This window comes from Acipenser ruthenus, chromosome 1, assembly GCF_902713425.1.
Source record: "Acipenser ruthenus chromosome 1, fAciRut3.2 maternal haplotype, whole genome shotgun sequence".
In the NCBI taxonomy this organism is placed as follows: Eukaryota; Metazoa; Chordata; class Actinopteri; order Acipenseriformes; family Acipenseridae; genus Acipenser; species Acipenser ruthenus.
The window spans coordinates 99,395,019-99,416,472 of record NC_081189.1 but is presented as its reverse complement, the minus strand read 5'-3'; the positions used below and the strand labels follow the sequence as shown (position 1 = coordinate 99,416,472).

Sequence of the window (21,454 nt, the reverse complement as noted above, 5' to 3'; positions counted from 1 at the left end):
TTATTTATTGAGCAGTTAAAGTTATGAGTTATTTCCTTAGTGCAAATATGAATGAATCCTCCCTGTATAAGCCAAACCTTCCACCTTAAGGGTGTCAATACACCTTTAGTTGGCAGAGGATTGTGTTTTGGTATAAAAGGTAATTTGATTTCATCTCTTTTTTTTTTTCTAACAGCTGCACTGAACTGGAGTTCTTATAAGATAATACCAGTGATTCCATTTCCATTAGAGTAACAAGCTTCAGTATCACATAGTAAAAAAGTTGTCTTGAGAGAAAAAAGATTCAACTCCAAAGGCTCTATTTTCACCGTGATCCTCATACAGACGTGCTCAAAATTGTTGGTACCCCTCCACAAAAAACGAAGAATGCACAATTTTCTCTGAAATAACTTGAAACTGACAAAAGTAATTGGCATCCACCATTGTTTATTCCATATTTAATAGAAATCAGACTTTGCTTTTGATTTTTTATTCAACATAATATTGTAAATAATAAAACAAATGAAAATGGCATGGACAAAAATGATGGGACCACTAACCTAATATTTTGTTGCACAACCTTTAGAGGCAATCACTGCAATCAAACGTTTTCTGTAGCTCTCAATGAGACTTCTGCACCTGTTAACAGGTAGTTTGGCTCACTCTTCCTGAGCAAACTGCTCCAGCTGTCTCAGGTTTGATGGGTGCCTTCTCCAGACTGCAAGTTTCAGCTCTTTCCATAGATGTTCGATAGGATTCAGATCAGGACTCATAGAAGGCCACTTCAGAATAGTCCAATGTTTTGTTTTTATCCATTCTTGGGTGCTTTTAGCTGTGTGTTTTGGGTTAGTATCCTGTTGGAGGACCCATGACCTGCGACTGAGACAGAGCTTTCTGACACTGGGCAGTATGTTTCGCTTCAGAATGCCTTGATAGTCTTGAGATTTCATTGTGCCCTGCACAGATTCAAGGCACCCTGTGCCAGGCGCAGCAAAGCAGCCCCAAAACATAACCGAGCCTCCTCCATGTTTCACTGTAGGTATGGTGTTCTTTTCTTTGAAAGCTTCATTTTTTCATCTGTGAACATAGAGCTGATGTGACTTGCCAAAAAGCTCCAGTTTTGACTCATCTGTCCAAAGGACATTCTTCCAGAAGGATTGTGGCTTGGCAATATGCATTTTAGCAAATTCCAGTCTGGCTTTTTTATGTTTTTTTGTCAAAAGTGGAGTCCTCCTGGGTCGTCTTCCATGGAGCCCACTTTCGCTCAAAAAGCGACGGATGGTGCGATCAGAAACTGACGTACCTTCACCTTGGAGTTCAGCTTGTATCTCTTTGGCAGTTATCCTTGGTTCTTTTTCTACCATTCGCACTATCCTTCTGTTCAATCTGGGGTCGATTTTCCTCTTGCGGCCACGCCCAGGGAGGTTGGCTACAGTTCCATGGACCTTAAACTTCTTAATAATATTTGCAACTGTTGTCACAGGAACATCATGCTGCTTGGAGATGGTCTTGTAGCCTTTACCTTTACCATGCTTGTCTATTATTTTCTTTCTGATCTCCTCAGACAACTCTCTCCTTTGCTTTCTCTGGTCCATGTTCAGTGTGGTGCACACAATGATACCAAACAGCACAGTGACTATTTTTCTCCATTTAAATAGGTTGAATGACTGATTACAAGATTGGAGACATGTGTGATACTAATTAAAGAAACTAATTAGTTTGAAATATCACTATAATCAAATTATTTATTATCATTTCTAAGGGGTACCAACAAATGTGTCCAGGCCATTTTAGAATATTTTTGTAGAATAAGCAATAATTCATCTCTTTTCACAGCTTCTTTGCTTTATTCTATGACATACCAAAGGCATGCAAGTATACATGATAAAATAGCTTTTAATTTCATCACTTTTCAGGAGGAATGAAGCATTGTTTCAATGAGCTGTAAGGGTACCAACAAATTTGAGCACGTCTGTATATATTCTTTAATTCAAGGCAACATATTGTATATAATTAAGACAACTTCCCTTCAGTGGGTGTTTGTCTGTGTTCTGGATATTACTATTCTCATCATTGTTAAGGCTGCCTGATAACAGAGGCATAGGTGGTTCTTTGGATTGATAGGTACAAAGCCTTTCACCTCTAGGTTATTGGTTGAGTCAGTAACGATTGAAAGTCATATTGAAAGTCATATTGATTTGATAGCTGATGAGGGGCCTTTATGAAATATGTTCTATGATCTCAGTATTTCCACATCATATAAAAACAACGGGAGCCAAGTGGCATCTTGCTGGCATGCTGGCAGTCTCCCAGAGAGAGCAAAGATTGGCTGGATATGGAATCTGAACGACTCTCACTTCCTACATGGGTGGTCCCTCCAGGGAAGGGTTGAAGCAAATTGATGAAGCAGTGCAACAAACCTCATATTGCTGCTGGCCATGCTGTAATGTACCATCGACAGGGGTAAACAGAGGTCTCCAGTCTTTAGTGCCGTGAAACCTGCTTCTTCCATGAGTTCAGGAATAGTCGTTTAAAAATAAAATGTACATTTTACATAAATAAGTTGCACATTTATAAACATTTATTATTTGCGTTACCTCAAAAGCCATGGTTACCCTGAGGTAAAGTTGCCTCTAGGGAGATTAGAGATGTGTTTGCCTCACAACACCCCTAGAGATGTGATTAATAAAGCTGTTCTGTCAGGGGAATGCACTGTTCTAGGTTGAAACCAGGGACGTGTAACAAGGCAAAAATACACCAAATCAACCCCTTCATCTCCTTCATTTGTGGAACAGCATCTGAGCCTAATGTTACTTAGCTGACATTGCCCCAAGTGTAAGTCTTGTTTATGTCCAACGCCACTGAAATACCTCCTCCATCACTGCAGTTAAATAATGTATGTGAAAATCCAAAACAATATATATTAAACACGATACTGTACTTGAAAAGAAACCTCTTTTATTTTTTTAAAATGCAATCGTGTATGCCCTGTGGCATTGGCTAATGCATCGATTGTCCCTATCAGTTGTCAGTGTATGAATTAAAATTCAGCACTTTGTCCCAGTCTCATTAAAGCCTGAATTAAAAATGTAATTTAGTGTGCTATTTCTCCTTCTGTAACTTTTCCTGTTTATAGATTAAATTAATACCCGAGACTAGATAAATTGTCATGCAGATAATCAGAGTGTGAATTTGTTAAAGCAGTTGCAGATCATGAGTCACCTAGAATGACATTTACAACACAGAAGACCATTTAGCAGATCCAAAAGAGTATGACATGACATAATCATAAATGACTCAGTATATGCATTTTATTAACACTATGTCTACATCATGAAAAGGGTCTGAGTAAATACACATTTAAAAGGCAGCACTAGACTTTGCATAGAGTTTGCTTTTAGGAAAATAATCGTGTGCATGTACATTTCCTATTGTGTCTTGCACGCCAAGTCTGTCATTCCAGAATGAGAGTGATGTGTTGGTTTTGGAATTGAAATCATTTAGTGGCAATTCAATTTTACATGCACTACAAATGACAATGATCCATGGTATTCACTGTAGGAGACACCCAGCCGTCATGCAATATGACTGTAGAGGTCATCTAAGATGCAACAGTAGTTTGGAAAAACTCACAATGGCTCCAGCCAAGCATAACGAATTATGATAAATCAGACAAGGGCTAAACGTTTCCTATACTTTTGTTTATTTACTTCAACTTGCCAATACAAGTCCTTTCTCTTCTGGTAAGGTGTAACAATGGAGAATATTACTCAAACTAGATGCACAGCATAACAGATAATGTTCAGGGTCTTTAGAAGCTAAATACCTATTCAGTAATGTAACATTTCGTAGTTGAAAAGGAACTTTGTACGACCTCCAAAGAGCTTGTTCGAGGGTGTTCGAATTCCAGACGAATGTGTTCCCTGGAGCTCCAGCCGTGTTGTTTTGAACGATGACCTAGGTCTACAATTAAATCATCCCTGTATACAGGCTAGCAGCCCACCCTGCTCTTTTCTCCTTTTGCACATACAGTGCTCCCGCACTATGTAGGGATCCATAGGTAGAAGATCTTGCAATTTATGTTTCATCTTATATTAAGAGCTAGTTTAATGGAATTATGGAGCAAATGGGAGTCATGACCATACTGTCTTACAATAACGTTATAGCCACCTTATAATGAGGGAGCACTGTATTTGATTAATCCACACAAAAGCATTTCCTTTGTGCCTACCTCTGTATTTCTTTAGTGCAGTGAACAACGTGGCAGGGGAAGCCTCCCAAACAATCTGCAATAGTACACTCCCAGGCTGGTTGATGTATTCCTACACCAACCAAGCCTGGAAATCCAGTCCCCAGTTGAGAACTAGCTACAGTCATGCTGCATACACATGATGAGCTACTAACTAGTCAGGTCAATTAAAAGGAGTGGAATGTGGAAAGTAAATATGTAAACTTGGACAAATGAGTACATAATGGTAAGCCTTTGAAGCGCTTGAGTTTGAAGCTAAAAATATGTATTTTGTAAAGCAATAGCATAAGTGCTTCAGTGTTGTTTTATAATGAGTTCACCAGTCTGGATGTTCAGTATATACTATGTTATGTTTTACATGTGTATTGTAAGGAACAGATGACATGCAAATGAATGACCTTTTAAAGGAAATCTGAGGAAATGTCATTGCTTGGTTGTTTATAAAATACTGAAGGCTAAAATATAAATGCATCAAATATAACTGGTCCCAATGCTTGAACTATTTTACCAAAATAAATACATTTTATAGCTTAGAAAAAAAGAATGCAAAAAAAATAGAAGTATTTTATATTAAATATTTAATGTTCCTTCATTATTTACCTTCCTCAGGAGTAACAACTGTGCTGACGATGACAACTCTGAGTATCAGCGCTCGCAATTCCCTGCCTAAAGTGGCTTACGCAACAGCCATGGACTGGTTCATAGCTGTTTGTTATGCCTTTGTCTTCTCTGCATTGATAGAATTTTCCACAGTGAATTACTTTACAAAGCGTGGATGGGCCTGGGATGGTAAAAGTGTAGTGAACGATAAGGTAAAGTATAACCTTTTCTTATTCACCCAAGCTATATAATTATTCTTGGTCATACATTGGCACAACTTTGTGGCATATAGGCTAAAGGATGACTTCAGCCTTCAGAAGAATCTGTCTGCCCCAATGTTTGCTGGACAGGGCATTACTGTTTCATACAAATCAGTTATTAGAGCAATACGAAAAAAAGGAACACATTTCTATCAGGTGCTGGGCTTAGGAAATCAACAAACAGTAAAATGCTTCAAACTTTTCAAGGTGTTTGATCATTGTATATTACAGACCAATGTCGTTAAATTATATGCAGGTACAGTATGCTGTGCCTTGATGACTACACCCAGCAGATTATTCAGCCAGCTGGTTATTCTTGCTCTGTCCTATGCATGCCAGGCAGATCAATGTATTTTACGTTTATATACCGCTAAAGGCTGGTAGATGTAGTAAACTGGTGTAGGTATATTTACTTACATTCCTTGAGACTTGACATGGAGGAAACAGCTGTGGCAACACATTTTGTAGTGATGGAAAAATCAATTGAATAAAATGTTGCTACCATTAAGAAAATAATTGGCGGTGTACAGTTAATAACTGTAGCTTGTGTGTCGCATTATACTGTGGATGCTGAAGACATGGTAACTAAAATACAATAATTCTGCTTTAGTGATGTTGTGGCTGGGATTTAACAGCATTTTTGTTTGTGACAGGGTGCACCCCGCCCCTGTCTGTATTTGTATTATTCTGTATTTGTGTTGTGTTATTATTTAAAACATATTGTTTAGTTATTATTTATTGATGTTTTGTTTGGCAGGGAAGGAGTTAAATATCTTCTCTGCTAGAAAATAGTCGTGTAGAATGTGGCTGTCTTCACATTGGCTAATTGATTGCCAGTTTAAGGACAGCCACATCAATATAAAAACCTGCAGCTTTGACTGAACAAGGAGTGTGTGTTCAGAGGTGGAACAAGATGTGAGTGAAAGAGAAACTAAAAGCTTAAACATAACAATTGCTATGCATGCTGATTATACACCAGCACAATACTTGTTTTGTTTTATTTCTTGTCTGTTTTGTTTGTCTATTTGTTTTGATCACCGTACTGTTTATTTTGTGTTTTGTTTTGTTAAAACCCTTTGTTTTTTTTTTTATAATTAAGATGCGCCGCAGCGCTTTTCATACCCCAGTGCTATCTGTGGGTCTATTCCCGTCTGGGTCTGACATCACCACGAAGCCAACCTGTCACACTCTCCTTAAACTTTGTCTGTTTCAAATGAACCTGCAGATTTACTGTGTTAGGCAGCTGTCAAACAAGATTGGTTTCATAATGCTACAGTAGAAGAAGCCTTGATTTGTGTTTCTAGTCAAGAGTCAGAGTTTTAACTAGAGTCCCTTAATGCATAAATGCACACCCCGCATGTTTGATGTCTGGAGCAGGAGGGTGTACAAGAAGTGGTTTACAACAGTCAGTTATTAAAAGGTGAAATAAATAAATACCTTCACATGTAGTGTTGATTCTGCACCCTCTTTTGTCCCCACGAGTTTAAGATCCTGATGGAACCTCACATCCTGTAGCACTCAGGTTGATGTGCAAGAGGGTGACTAAGGTTAAGAGGCATGAAGTGAAAAATTGTAAAAAAAATAAATAAAAATAATAATAATTAAAAATAAGATTTGCCTTCCTACCTACTAATTTGTAAAGTAAATGGAGAAATGCAGATGTACCTTTTGCACATCCGAAGACCATCAAATTCTAGACCGTCTACTCATAGCATGCAGAGTGCAGAAATACACACTGTATATAACTTAAAAGCAGCAAAATCAATGATAAATACATTAATTGCAATTGGTTAACAAATATCAACACTGCACTCCAATGCAAATGCAATGCAAAGCAGTAGACCCAGCTGAGCTGTCCTGGGGCTTCATTTAGGTATGGCAAGTCCCTTTTATTTAAGACCACTTCAATACCGTATGCCCTAGCACACATGGGAACAATGTTTTGAGGGGGAACAAAATGATTTGGATAATGTGGTTACTTCATTCCAGCTTTCCTTTATTCTTATAAACAAATTGTCAAGTGCATTTCCTTTCATGTGAGCCTGTCCTGCTCATCTCCCCTTGCTCTGATGAGGGTCAGTTCCAATGTCATTAACATATGAATCACTGTTTTTCTTTGAGCATAAAGCCTGGATTGATTTGGTTTTCATTATTATCAATATTGTTTATTACTGGTTGGTGTTTTTGCAGGATTGTGTATGTTAATTAAAAAGTTAATTACTTCCAGCCTTGGCATTTTATGTTCATAGCTTGGATGTGCAGGAGAGCAATACATAATGTTCCCCAGTTAAATTAATATTCATTGTGGCAGAGCAGTAAAGTACTGTACATGTTCATTTATTTTTAGGATAAACAGAACAGAATTTGCTTTCTAGGCTTATCAGAGACTCAGTTTGATCATGGCAAGTAGACAGAAGTAAGGTAAGGTAGCATCTGCAGTAGCTTCAATAAATATCATTAGTTTTGTAAAGTTTTAAACAAAAAAAAAAAAGAGGTGTACTTTCTAAACTGGATATCCACAGCAGATACTTATACAGACCTTGGAAGTAGACTTTGAACTACAAATCTGACAATGCTACCTCTAAAAACTATGCGCTGGTGAATCCAATGTACTCAACCTGCCTGGATAATGGCAAAAGCCGACAGGCACAAACAGAATCATTTCACAGAGTGGAGGTTTTTAATGTGTGTTTCCTCTGGGTAGTCAGAGGAAACACAAAGAGTAGGTAGAGTGTTATAGGATTTAAACTGTAAAAAAAATAGCTGCATTAGGGAGTGACAAGAATAAAAAAGAAATAAAGAAAGATGTATATCTAGAGGCTGCTATTCAATGTATAAGGAGCAAATACTGGGGTGGCAACCATGTACTGTTAGTGAAATGAAAGTCTTGTGCTTTAAGATGGCTGGACCATTTTAAAGATTCATCACGGGCGCAATGAAGGGGTGGGCTCAGGGGGCCTGAGCCCCCACTTGGCCATAAATGTGACTACAACTTTTTTTATTAGTGACTAAAAATTAATGATTGTGCAGTCGCATTTACATGTACTGTACTGTAGGCAGGTGCTTACCAAGGTTTTCCAATGTTTTTTCTTGGAAAAATAAATATGAATAAAAATAAAATCACAAACTTTTTTTCCTCAGTGACAGCGCCAGCATCATCGTCAAAACGGCATTGATCTCTATCCCCAGAAAAAACGAAATCAAGTGAAGGGCCAAGTAGAGATAATCTCGACTCTTCCACAACAACGTGTGAAAAAAATGATGTTGGTTTATTTTGTGCTCGTCAATTAAGTGACAGCGACTGAATGGTTATACTGAAAAGCTGCTGGATACCACCGTACACTTACAAGTTTCCTGTGCCTGATACTGTAATGCAGTTTTCAGACAAATGGCTGCTGCAATATCCATGGCTGGCATACAGTGCTGCACAGCCGGGTGAATTTTGTAAATTATGTGTGGCACAAGAAGCGAGCAGAAACTCGGGAAGCGTGTTACGTGTCCCTTTACAAACTATAAAGACACCAAAGAAGTCTTAAGTTCCTACGAGATTACTCAATATCATAAAAACTCTGCACAGAAGGCAGATGACTTCCTTAAAGTATTCAGTGGTGAGAGTACCGATGTTAGGAATCGTATTGAAATTGGCAGGCAAAAGGCGGTTGTAGCAAATCGGGAATGTCTTGTCCAATTCGTCAAGATGGTTGAGTTATGTGGACGTAAAGAGCTGCCTCTCTGAGGGCATCGTGATTTTGGATCATTTCAAACTGGAACAGACGACTGTCAACGAAGGAACCTTCCGAGCTGCATTGTGTCTTCGTTTAGCGGAAGCAGAGGAGAAAGTCAAGCAAAACTTTCAATCCACTCCAGGAAATACATCATACCTGAGTTGGAAAATTTAAAATGAAATAGCCATCAAATTCAACAACAAATTGCTGTCGATGTTTTGAGAGCAGAGTTCTTTTCGGTGCTCACTGACGAAACAACAGACTTATCCCAAAAGGAGCAGTTGAGTATCTCTGTACACTATGTTCACAAGGAAATTAGTTGAGGATTTTTTTAACCTACATCCACGTTATTGCCGCCATGACAGTCATAGAAAGCATTTTGAGTGTTATACTGCCATTGTCCAGCATACTACAGAAAACAAACCTAGACATTTTTGCTGCTAATCAGTTAGAAGAAATGTTCCATGTAAAAAACAACGAGATAACCATGAAAGAGTATTTAGATCCACCTTTACCAGAGCAGTTAGCATATGTGAAAAGCTGAACTTTCCTGTAAGCACTGGGCTTTGTTAAAGAATATATTCACAGGATTTAGGAAAACAAAATATGATTGAATTTTACTATGGTGTGAAAGATGGCGACAATCATTTTATAAACAAGTCGAGATGGACTCGCTCTTTGTAACACTGGAATTTGTTCTGTTTGCATTTATTGTGTATCTGCTCTTGCTCTAAAACCTGAACATTTGTTTGTTAAATTTTAAAATTATTCATATTTTTGTATCTGGCTTTTGAACGAGTGCATCTCGACTTGTTTACCATTTGCTAATTGGGACTTGCACTCCTGTACTATACATTTGTTGTATAGGTTTGTTTTTAAGGTGCAGTAACTTCTGCACTTCTCCTGAGACAATCATTTGATGTCATTGTAGGTGTCTCAGTCAGATGTCTCACAGCCCGCTGTATTTGCTGCTGATGCAGACAGGTGGTGCTTCAAATGGGCAAATGTTCACAGAATGCAATGGAAACACTGGTGCACTGTGATGCCACAATCTATCTGAACATCACCCGGCTACTGAGAATTATGGCTACGCTGCCGGTATCAACTGCTACGGCAGAGAGATCCTTCAGCACTCCGGCAAATTAAGAGCTATATACGCTCAACTATGGGGGAAAACCGGCTGGCTGGATTAGCACTACTGGCAGTGCATCACAATCGGCACATCTCGGTAGAGAATGTGATTGATGCTCTTGCACTCTCGCCCAGAAGCTTTGATTTTGTACTTTAATATTTTCTGGACCTCAGCTACTTGGCAGTAACCTGAACACCCCATAAGGAAATTTCTGGTTGCGCCCCTGATTCACCATAATACCATTGACAAGATCATGTATCATGTTGGGATTCACGTAAAATGTAAAACATACAATATTAAGGTTGAATAAGACTCAATTTCAAGGAATAGCCCTAAACTAGTAAACCTGCTATACCACTGTATTTTATTGTTATAAAACTGGCATTAATACAGTGGTCAATAAACACAGCACTGGGATTAATACAGGGTTAAAGGTCTATCGATGCTTAGGTCATTAAAATAGACAGCGATATGTGTTACTGTTCAAAATAGATTGTGTAAAGGGATTGCAGCATGGAAACATAAGAAGAGAACAGTCTGAGACCAAAAAATATATAATACAGGTGTACTCCACTTATAATGGACTCCAAGGGTCAATGGAAATCAGTACTTTATAAACAAAGTAGTAAACACAATATAAGTATTAAACGCAAAAGACCTGCCTGTGGAATAGGAAAACTACATATTAAACGCAAAACATCTGCCTGTGGAACAGGAAAACTACGTATTATCATTATTATACAGTATATACTGTATGTTATAAACTAGTCAGTTTTAAACAGAGTAATTCCCCATTAAAACCCATGTTGTTTGGCAGGGACATGCCTTCTAAATACGTTGTAAACGGAACTCCGTTCTAACAGGATCTGTTTTTAGTGGAGTGCACCTGTATATAGAAATACTGAAAGCATGCAGCACACGGACAGAAAAGAAAATTTAAAAAATCACAAGAGAGTGTGAAGCAGAAAGGAGGCTTTAAATATGGGAGATTGGCCAATAGCAAGGTGAGTTAATTCCCCTGAGAATGCTAAGCTTAAAACACTACATATGTATAAGGCCCCATCTTCCCTAAGCTGGCTAAATAATGTATTGCTCGTTGAGAGCTACACTCTTATTTTCTGCCAATCAGATCTAACACTTGTTACGATCATGAGGCTAATAACCTTTGACTAGCTGTAATGTCTTATAAATAAGTACTATCCCACAGCAGTTGTGAAATGCAGCAGCAAAACTATTATTGTAATTAACAATTGCTCCAAAAAAGCCAGAACCTCTATGTCAAAGTCTGTATTATTGTAGGATGTCTGTAATAGCATTACAGAATAATCTGTACCTAAACCAAACTTTTCACCATAATAAGAATAAATGCACAAGCAGGGGTTGTTTCATACTGAACACTAGCAAATGGTGAAATGGATGGATGGTAAGTTGGATCTATTTGTTTTATAATGTGCCAGTTATCAGAATTCCAGTTCTGTTTGTATTTTTTTTTTTGTGAGTGTATTACTCAGTATTCACAGTGGGGCAATTTCCATGGAAAAAGAACAATAAGTCTCACCTTTTTCTCACTCTATTTTGGTAGTACTTTGGTGTTTTCATGTTCATTTTTTTTTAGCCAGAGAAATTGTCGTTTCAAATGCAAATAACCTCATTAATATTAAAATGCAGGAGAGTATATTTAAATGTTTATGTTCCAATTTGGCCTTGCTGTCTTAAACTGGGTTTCCATGAGGTTTTTAGGTTGTGTTAAAACACATGAAGTGCAGCCTGCCTCATTTGGCCTCCAACAAAATGTAATAAAACAAAGCATGGACATAGCATTACAACAATAATAATTAAAAAAAAAAAAAAAAAAAAAACAAATCCATAAGAAAGCGCTGTGTACTATCCTTGTACAAGGATGTATTACTGGTATCTGCTCAACATTTTTGATTCTATATGTATTTATTATTATTATTATTATTATTATTATTATTATTATTATTATTATTGTCATTTAGCAGACGCTTTTATCCAAAGCGACAGATACTTGGGTTGATCTATGCAACTGCTGCTGCAGTCATGTCTCCTCCGAAGGATATTTACACACACATACATATATACATGTACAAGTTTTCGTACAGAACTATAGCTTCAGCAAATCTGATCCTTATAGTCTACTAATGGAGCTAAAATAGCAGCACTTTATGTTAATGATACAAAAATATTTTCGTAGTTTAAAACAAATCTTGCTCAATGAATTTGCTCAAGCCTACTGTTGTTGGTAGACAGTATTAATAATAAAGCAACGCTAATTTAATACATATTTTGGTACAAATGTGAATTTTTAGGTACAGTAGTCTCTGTGTATAGAAACACCTCCTAAGAGAACACTTAGGCTAAGAGAACAATCTTGTTCCGCCTAAAGGAATAGGAACTTCACTTAAAAGAACACCTTTTTAGCATCAATAGCAATTCGTTCACAACTGTACTGTTTTGTAACCTGATAACTCATCCTCAAACTTAAATTCAAATGGTTTATTCTTTTCAAAAGTGAGTGGTTTATTAAATCTTTCCAGAACCGCCGTCATTTATCATTGCCTCATTTTATATTCTGATTTCCACGGGAGCACCTCATCACTACAAAATGACATGTAAACAAACAATGAAACGCGCCGCTGTTTCTCTTGCTATAAAAAAAGTTGTAAATTGTTCAAGCGCTTAAAAAAAATCTGAGTCAGACACAAGTCGCGGAGCAATGTGGTGTTTTCCTTTCTGGTGAGTTGCTTCACCATTCTGTTAAATAATTGTGTGCATGTCTTGAATATTGTACATGTACTCATGATTAATCTAGAGCTGCTGCTGCTGCATTTTTTAACGAGTGAAGGTGCTGTGTTAATTTAGTTTTGACAGTTTATTATTATAGTTTATTAACATACACTTGCCTATTGCTTCTCTCTTATTCTGTTCATTTCATATGTTTATGCACGTGCGTCATGACAAGTATTATTATTATTATTATTATTATTATTATTATTATTATTATTATTATTATTATTATTATTATTTTAATTTATTGATATATATATAGGCCCAGAAAATCAAAGCGTTTGACAGTCGAATTCCATGAATTCCAGCACGAATTCCATGAACAAAAGATCACAGAAAAATGCAAGTGTGCGGTGTGGGAATCGTTTGTTGTTATTGTGGACAAAGAAGGAAAACACATTTTGCAACACACTGATTTTACATCTCAATTCCATTTGCTCTTGTGTTAAGTTTGTAATAAAATCACACATTTACAAGATCATACTTCAGTTCATTTGATTTTCAGATAATGTATTTATCTTTGTATCTTACACAAACATATTATTTATTTAATTTTACAGTCCTCTGTGTAGGTTCATGATGGAATAAGCACTGTGTGTAGGTCAGCCAGATTTCCAGGTTGACTGGAAAAAAACAGTGCTTTAATACTGTATCTAGTCAGTGCATATACTAAGCTGGGGAAAGGAAAAGTGTTCCACTGTTTTTTCAGGTCTAATAACAAGAATTTTACATCGGGTCGGGTCGGGTAAATAATTGTCGGTTTGTGGTCGGGTCGGGTTAATTGATACGTACCCGTGAAATGAAACTGATTCTCCTTTGTGCTTGCACTGCTTCACAGGGATAAACTGAAGCACACTACTTTGGGGTTTAGACTACATCATCGCAGTAAATACACACAGATTTTCCTTGGTGGTTATACTTGTGTGTTAGTGAACTGAAGTAGGACCTTTCTCTGCAGAGTGGCATAAAACAGAGAGATTATCATTGGTCTTTATAGCATAATGATAAACGCAGCTGTATTTTCCTGTGTCTAAGTAATGACGTGGTAGTGAATTGAAATGGATTTCCCCTGACATTTACACTTAACGTGTCAGTGGCCTGAACTGAAGTTAATCTTCATTGGTATATGCCCTGTTATGGAAGTGAAACGAAACAGGATTTCCCTCGAGTTTTACAATGTGATGCTACATAGCATAATCTAGGAATATTAATAATCACATTGCAACAATTTCCTGATTTTCTTTGTGATTTAATGTAATCAGGAGGGGTATTGATCATCTATAACTGTGTGGCTTGATAATAGCCAATCAATTTCTTTCGACCACAGCACTGTGGGAATTTATACGAATATCACAGTTTTACTGTGTTGTCACAACACCTTCTTTTTCTTTTAGTAATCCACACTTTGAACCGTCTGTACAGTTTGCATACCTTTTGTAAATGGTCACATTCTCCAGTCATGTTGCCTTGTTAACTGAGTGCCCAACCATGTCAGAAATAGTAACAGTTTACCATATTACTCAAACCTCGTACCCGTGCTTATATACAGTATTAATTGTCACAACATTGGTCACTTTGTAAAGAGATCAGGATATCCTAGTTACAAATATATACTACAGTGCCTTGCATAAGTAATCATCCCCCTTGGACTTTTCCACATTTTATAGTGTTACAACCTGGAATTAAAATGGATTTAATTTTTTTTTGTCACTGATCTACACAAAATAGTCCATAATATCGAAGTGGGGAAAAAAATCTACATATTTTTCAAAATTATTTACAAATAAAAAACTGAAAAGTCTTGATTGCATAAGTATTCACCCCCTTTGCTGTGACACCCCTAAATAAGCTCTTTTGCAACCAATTGCCTTCAGAAGTCACATAATTAGTTGAATGGAGTCCACCTGTGTGCAATTAAAGTGTCACATGATCTCAGATTAAATACACCTGTTTCTGGAAGGCCCCAGAGTTTGTTAGAGAGCATATCTAAACAAACAGCATCATGAAAACCAAGGAGCTATCAAAACAAGTCCGGGATAAAGTTCTGGAGAAGCACCAATCAGGGTTGGGTTATAAAAAAATATCCCAAACTTTGAACATCCCCCGGAGCACCGTTAAATCCTTTATTAAAAAATGGAAAGAATATGGCACAACCGCGACTCTGCCTAGAGAAGGCCGTCCACCAAAACTCAGTGACCAGGTAAGGAGGGCATTAGTCAGAGAAGCAACCAAGAGGCCAATGGTAACTCTGAAGGAGCTGGAGAGATCCACAGCTTAGATGGGAGAAACTGTCCATGGGACAACTATAACCCGGACGCTCCACAAAGCTGGGCTTTATAGAAGAGTGGCGAGAAGAAAGCCATTGCTGAAAAAAACCCACATCAAGTCCCATTTGGATTTTGCCAAAAGGCATGTGGGAGACACAGCAAACATGTGGAAAAAGGTTCTCTGGTCTGATGAGACCAAAATTGAACTTTTTGGCCTTAGCGCAAAACGCTATGTGTGGCGCAAAGCCAACACTGCTCATCACCCTGAGAACACCATCCCCACGGTGAAGCATAGTGGTGGCAGCATCATGTTATGGGGATGCTTTTCATCGGCAGGGATTGAGAAACTGGTCAGGATTGAGGGCAAGATGGATGGAGCTGAATACAGGGAAATTCTAGAGGAAATCCTGTTTCAGTCTGCAAGAGACCTGGGACTGGGGTGGAGGTTCACCTTCCAGCAGGACAATGACCCTAAACACACAGCCAAAGCTACACTGGAGTGGTTTAAAAACAAGAACCTGAATGTCTTAGAATGGCCCAGTCAAAGCCCAGACCTCAATCTGATTGAGAATCTGTGGCCAGACTTAAATTGCTGTTCACCAACGGTCCCCATCCAACTTGACAGAGCTTGAGCAATTCTGCCAAGAAGAATGGGCAAAAATAAAACATATTTTGCACCTTCAAAGTGTTAAGTATGTTGTGTAAATCAAATGGTAAAAATCCCAATTAAATCCATTTTAATTCCAGGTTGTAACACTACAAAATGTGAAAAAAGTCCAAGGGGGGGTGTGAATACTTATGCAAGGCACTGTATACACAATACAGCTGGTTTGACAGACCTCTATTAGCACTCAGGAAGTCCCAGGCCAGTCTGGGCCTGTGAAACCATCAGAAAAAGTAAAAAACAAAAATAGCCTACCCCTTCAGGCTAAAAATGCTATTAAATCATTAACACTTTTTAAGATAATTTTAAAACATTTCACATGATTAAAAAAGAAGACACCTATTATTTATTAAAGGAAAAAAAAAACTAAAATACTTTTTAAAAGCTCTGGCTAATGAAAAGTGGTCTTCACTGCCAGAGAAAAATACTAAATGTAATTAGGCTGCAGGGGTGGCAAGAACACTGCATGTTCAGAATGTTCAGTTACACATGATTTGCATTCGTTCACACTGTCAACCAAGCAGGAGCACATTCAATTAACCTGAACCCCTATGATCTGTATTTCTCACAAGGTTAATTTTAGTCTTCCAGACTCAGATGCAGCTTGAACGTGCAGATGAGAATGATTCATTTAGGTTATTAGTCCATTTGGAAAAGTGTTACACTTTCATTGGATACCAGGGTTGCTGTCTCATATAAAATGTAGGCATTATGATTCGCTGTGCTATAACTGACCTCAAGTGTGACACTTGTTGCATTTAGATTGATGCTTTAGCCTTCTCCTCTCCCATCAATGATTATTAACACTGCTTCGTTTGCATATATCAATTCTGACTATAATGAATGCTGCAAAAATGACCTTTCAAAACCACTGCTCTTCATTTGTTTTCACAGAAAAAAGAAAAAGCCTCCATCATTAAGAAAAACAATGCATATGCAGTAGCTGTCGCTAACTATGCACCAAATATCACCAAGGACTCTGTACTGCCCACAATTTCAAAAAGTGCCATAACAGATCCGAGCAAGGCAAAGCCAGAAGCAAAACCACAGGAAGCCAAGAAGACATTCAACAGTGTAAGCAAAATCGATAGAATGTCCAGAATATTATTCCCGGTTTTATTTGGATCCTTTAACTTGGTATATTGGGCCACATATTTAAACAGAGAACCAGCCATAAAAGATCTTGTACCATCAAAGTAGATGGTCAGATCTTACTGTATAACATTCTAAATATCGTACTGAGGACATGCCAAATAAAACAAATAACTGCTAATCTATGTGCTAACATAGGATAGCCAGGCACTAAAACAAAAAATACCTTGTTTACTTCTATCCCACCAGTGCTTTTTTTTATATAGAATTGCCATTAGGGATTTACATAATTGTTCTGTAATTTATTTCCATAATATGTACAATCTCTCATTTGTTTGTAACATTTCTTTAAATATAGTTATGCTTTAGTAAGGCCTATAGTCTACACAAAATATCAGTCCTTTCTGTTTCTGTAGGATAAAAGAAGGTAGTTGCTGATTATACAGATCACATTTAGTCGTACAATATGCTTTGTCATTTTTTTTCCTTCAGATTTTTTTTTACATAAAAACTAATGTAGGCAGCCAGTGTATAATCTAGTCTTGTCTTCAGTTAGTGAAGTTTTAGAGGACCAAAACACCTACAAGTGCTTACATTTAAAATACATTTCAGAACAAAATATTTTATATTTAATTTACACTAATATAAAGGGACTTTTTAAAACTTTTCCAGGTTTTACCACTATAAAAGTAAACAATCAGTTTTATTCAGCTCAATTGATCAGAGGTAAACTTTCCTGAAGTTTTGTTTGCCTTTTTAATATTTTGCTCACATACTGGTAAAAATTAGGAATTGTTAATATTGATTAATACTGTACATGCAGCGTATCCCTTAATATATATATAATATATATATATGCTCAGATGTCTCCTATAAAAACAAGAAGGAGTATAGAAATACATTATTGTTAGCTGTTTTGAATTATAGGGTGGGCCATGTAAAAGGGATCTACAAATCTTCCAGATACTGCCGAAACAACCCACATCTAAAGGAATATTCTTTCATTTAATATAAACTTTCTGATCTAAAGCAAACACAAAATCCAATACAGTAGTTCTAATTGTGGCTGTTGGGAATAAATGTACTCTTGATGATCAGTTCAAAAGTGTGCAGCTTGTCCTGGATGAACAGTACAAGGACAGTTCAATTGTGGTATATGTAGTCTTACTAAAAGAAACTGAAACAATTATATGATAAACATTTAAACTAGAAGTATTTCTCAATGTCTAGCAATTAAAGACATTACGGGAGTTTCCATGTGTGTTCTAATTTTAGTCGAGACACTGTGCTCAAGCCAAATGAAAAATGACCCTATTCATTTCGGGTTTATTTTTGGCCACAAACCTGAGCTGTTCTCCCAAACATGTACGCGCATCGCCATTTCACGTGTAAATAACCACACATGGAAACTCCCCCATTAAGAAACATTTGTCAGTTTTTGAATGTACATGGTCTGTTGAAAAGGGGCTGTGCTCTGTTGGAATGCCTAGTAATCTGGTACTTTGATCTGGTATCTTTTGAGCATCCTGTAGCAACACTCCATACCTGCAAAAATATATTTTCAGCATTGTTACATATATTGTTACATACATTTATATGACCCTCCCTGTACAACTCTGTTCAACAATGAGCCACTTTCTGCTTTTTTTTTTTTTTTTAAATCCATGAAGCTTCTGTGCAGTTGCCTGTTCTATAAGTTGCCAAATGTTATACAATAAGACTTTTTTGTTAAGACATGTAATTATTGGTTTTAGGTAACAGTCAAGACTCAAATTTGATTACTTTTGAAACACCCCTCTTACTGTTTTCTATATAAAATAAAATAAAAACTGGACTACTTCATACAGCAGAATTTTACAAAGGTAAAAAAATATATATATGACATAGAAAAGCTAATTTTCCTTGCTAATGGATCAAATAGTTTCGGGGAAAAAAGTGTTTTTTTACATACATTAGCAGTTAGTTGATCTGAACATGGTTAGATCTTTGTTATAAAACTTTTTTTATTTTAGAAAATATGCTGCTTAGTGCATTACAGTAGTGTACAGTAATGATTTTAATACATCAAAGGTGTGGTGTACAAACAATTTATTTTATTTGCTAATGAGTGTTTTGTTTATTTATTTAGTTTGTTTGTTTGTTTGTTAAATGCTTTGCGTGATGGTATTTCTGACAAGGTCACAAATATACATTTAAAAAAAAAATCTTAGCTCCACTGATTCAGCCCCCACTGACTAAAACATGTATTCTATTCTTGCATTCAGGGATACATTAATGTCAATAGTTTAATTTACCCCTACTGGTATAGAATATGAAATAAAAGGGGAATGCACTTTAAAAAAAAAAAACATTGAGCCACATGGAGTACAAAGTCTTGTTTCTTCCAATAAATGCAAAGACTGCGCAATTATATAGTATGCAGAGTATGCTGAGCAATAAAAACATACAATAACTGGTTAGCAATTCTTACAGTGGGCTCATCTAATTGATATCTCCCATAATAAGCGGACGGTTATTACGGGAAACACACACTCATTAACACCAGTACCTGAGCGTGACCCCAGTGCAAGCTAATAACACACTGTCAAAGACTAAGTAAGCCCCCCACAACAAGCTACACAGAACGTTAGAATTCTGGCAGGAAAAAATTGCTTACCAGAGATTATAAGAAATACTGCATTGGGTAGTGTGTGATAAATAAGAATGTAATGCCCACCCTCGGGGTGGGATACTTGGATTTATGTAGCATCTCACCCTCTGAGTGGGCATTCGATTATCATGTCACACACTACTCCATGCATTATTCTCTTTCTAATTGATACTGTTCATCTGCTCTACTCTGATAGGTAGATGTAAGTCAGATGACAAGTACAAATCTACAGAAATGTTCTCTGCTCTAGAAAAAGCTGTTTTACAGAATGGCATTCTTCAGTCTTCTAGTCCAAGAATTATATACCTGCTACTATGAAGTGGAAGAGGTGAACAGTGCCACAATCTTCATAGTTATACCCAACCAAAGGCCGTCTTCCGCATGTTCTGACAATGATAACAAAAGTCAAATATTTTTTTTCAACCTTTCCTGCTCTTGGTCTGTATTTACTACACCTTGAAAGAGTCTAGTTTATGTAATTTAATAATAAAAATTATTATTATTGGGCATTTTAAAACTGACTAGAAGTAGGGAGAAATATACTGACTTTGCCTTTGCATACTATCAACACATTTTGGCTATGAACCTACTTCCAGGATTTTTATTTTTTGCCACCTCCTCTCTACCTACCACCTCTGTAAGCCGTCTACTTAAATACTTATACAGAAGGTACATGATTCTCCCATTGTTCAACCTGTAAACATACAGTAGTAGCTAGCATGGCTGCTTACTTTCCCTCTTTTAAAATGCAAGAACAGTGGCCAAAGAATAATGTGTACACACATAATGTTACTTAATAAAGAGTTGAACTGACTTGAGTTGTGTCCTTACTCTGAGTTCATGTATCAGAGACTTTTTGACCCATAATTCCTTGTCAACTTTTAAAAAACTGCATGATGAACCGACACAGTTAATTAGGCCAGTTTGATCCTGCAGCCTGCACTACTTCCTGGTGTATTTGCTTTGTTCAAAGTATTTCACGATGTATATCACAATGAGTTGAAGCATTTGGTTTTCAAGGTTGCTATGGGAGGTGTTAGAAGAAGAAAAGAAGAAACAGCTTTGCACATTACTGTGCTGGCCATGAATATTGCATTGCAGTTTTTGAAAATGACTGTAATGCAGTAGATAATACCATGATACTTTACATTATACATTTGTACGGTATAAAGATATGTACCCCATATTGGTATAAGCACCATTTTTGTTGTTTTAAAGAAATAAAAAGCAGTTACATTTCTAAAAATAAATTTTAAAAAATGCAATTTAAGATTGCTTGAAAGCTCCAAAATTAATTGTCAGAGTTTGGCAATTTTATCATGTGATTGTGTGTGTGTGTTTTGTTGTTGTTGTTGTTTTCTTTTTTTTTTTTGGGGGGGGGGGGGGTGGGGGTGGGGGGGTGAGTATTGTGGTTATGACAAATTGAAGTAAATAGCTTTGAGAATCTAACCCATATTACACTGATACCAATGCATATGTATGCAGTAAGTGAATAACAACTTCTCATGTTCCAAGTAGTGGTCATTATCACATAGGTAGATGCCCTCAACAGCAGTCATTTGCCTTTAACTTAAAATCAAATGTAGCTGTGGCTAATTGTCTAGCAGTGTTCAAATTTACTAAACTAACTGAGATTGAATGCCTTCTAAATTTACACAGCATATCTCTTGTTTAACTTTAAGATATTTCTTATCTACATGGATAAAGGCATCCAAAAATGTAGTAATTTGCTTGTATCCCTTTAGCTTAAGTGATATTCTACCCCCTCTCTGACTGCTTTGTAAGATTCGCCCTGAGCTTGGTCTCACTGCTGTACGCACCTTACAGCCTATGTACTTAAAATCATTCTGCTGTGCCAACTTGTTTTTCTTTATGGTATTATCAGCCAAATTGCCAAATTATTTATAAATAAATAGTGTTAAACTGATTATGGTTTATGCACTTCATAATGTGGCCTTCTAAACCTGTATGGGGTAGGATTTTATACAATTAGAATGGCATACAAATAGAAATTAAGTAGGTAATGTG

The 21,454-nt window shown here is 36.8% G+C and overlaps 1 protein-coding gene across 1 annotated transcript in view; it reads left to right on the top strand.

Annotated features, from left to right (window-relative positions):
• Nucleotides 1-20,770, top strand: part of LOC117420534 (gamma-aminobutyric acid receptor subunit alpha-2) — a 62,771-nt gene extending 42,001 nt beyond the window's left edge. The window contains exons 9-10 of the mRNA XM_034033983.3: nt 4,838-5,040; nt 16,579-20,770. Coding sequence (XP_033889874.2) covers nt 4,838-5,040; nt 16,579-16,884 — 509 coding nt within the window. The 3' untranslated portion in view covers nt 16,885-20,770. The remainder of the gene's footprint in view (nt 1-4,837; nt 5,041-16,578) is intronic.
• The last annotated feature ends 684 nt before the right edge of the window (nt 20,771-21,454 follow it).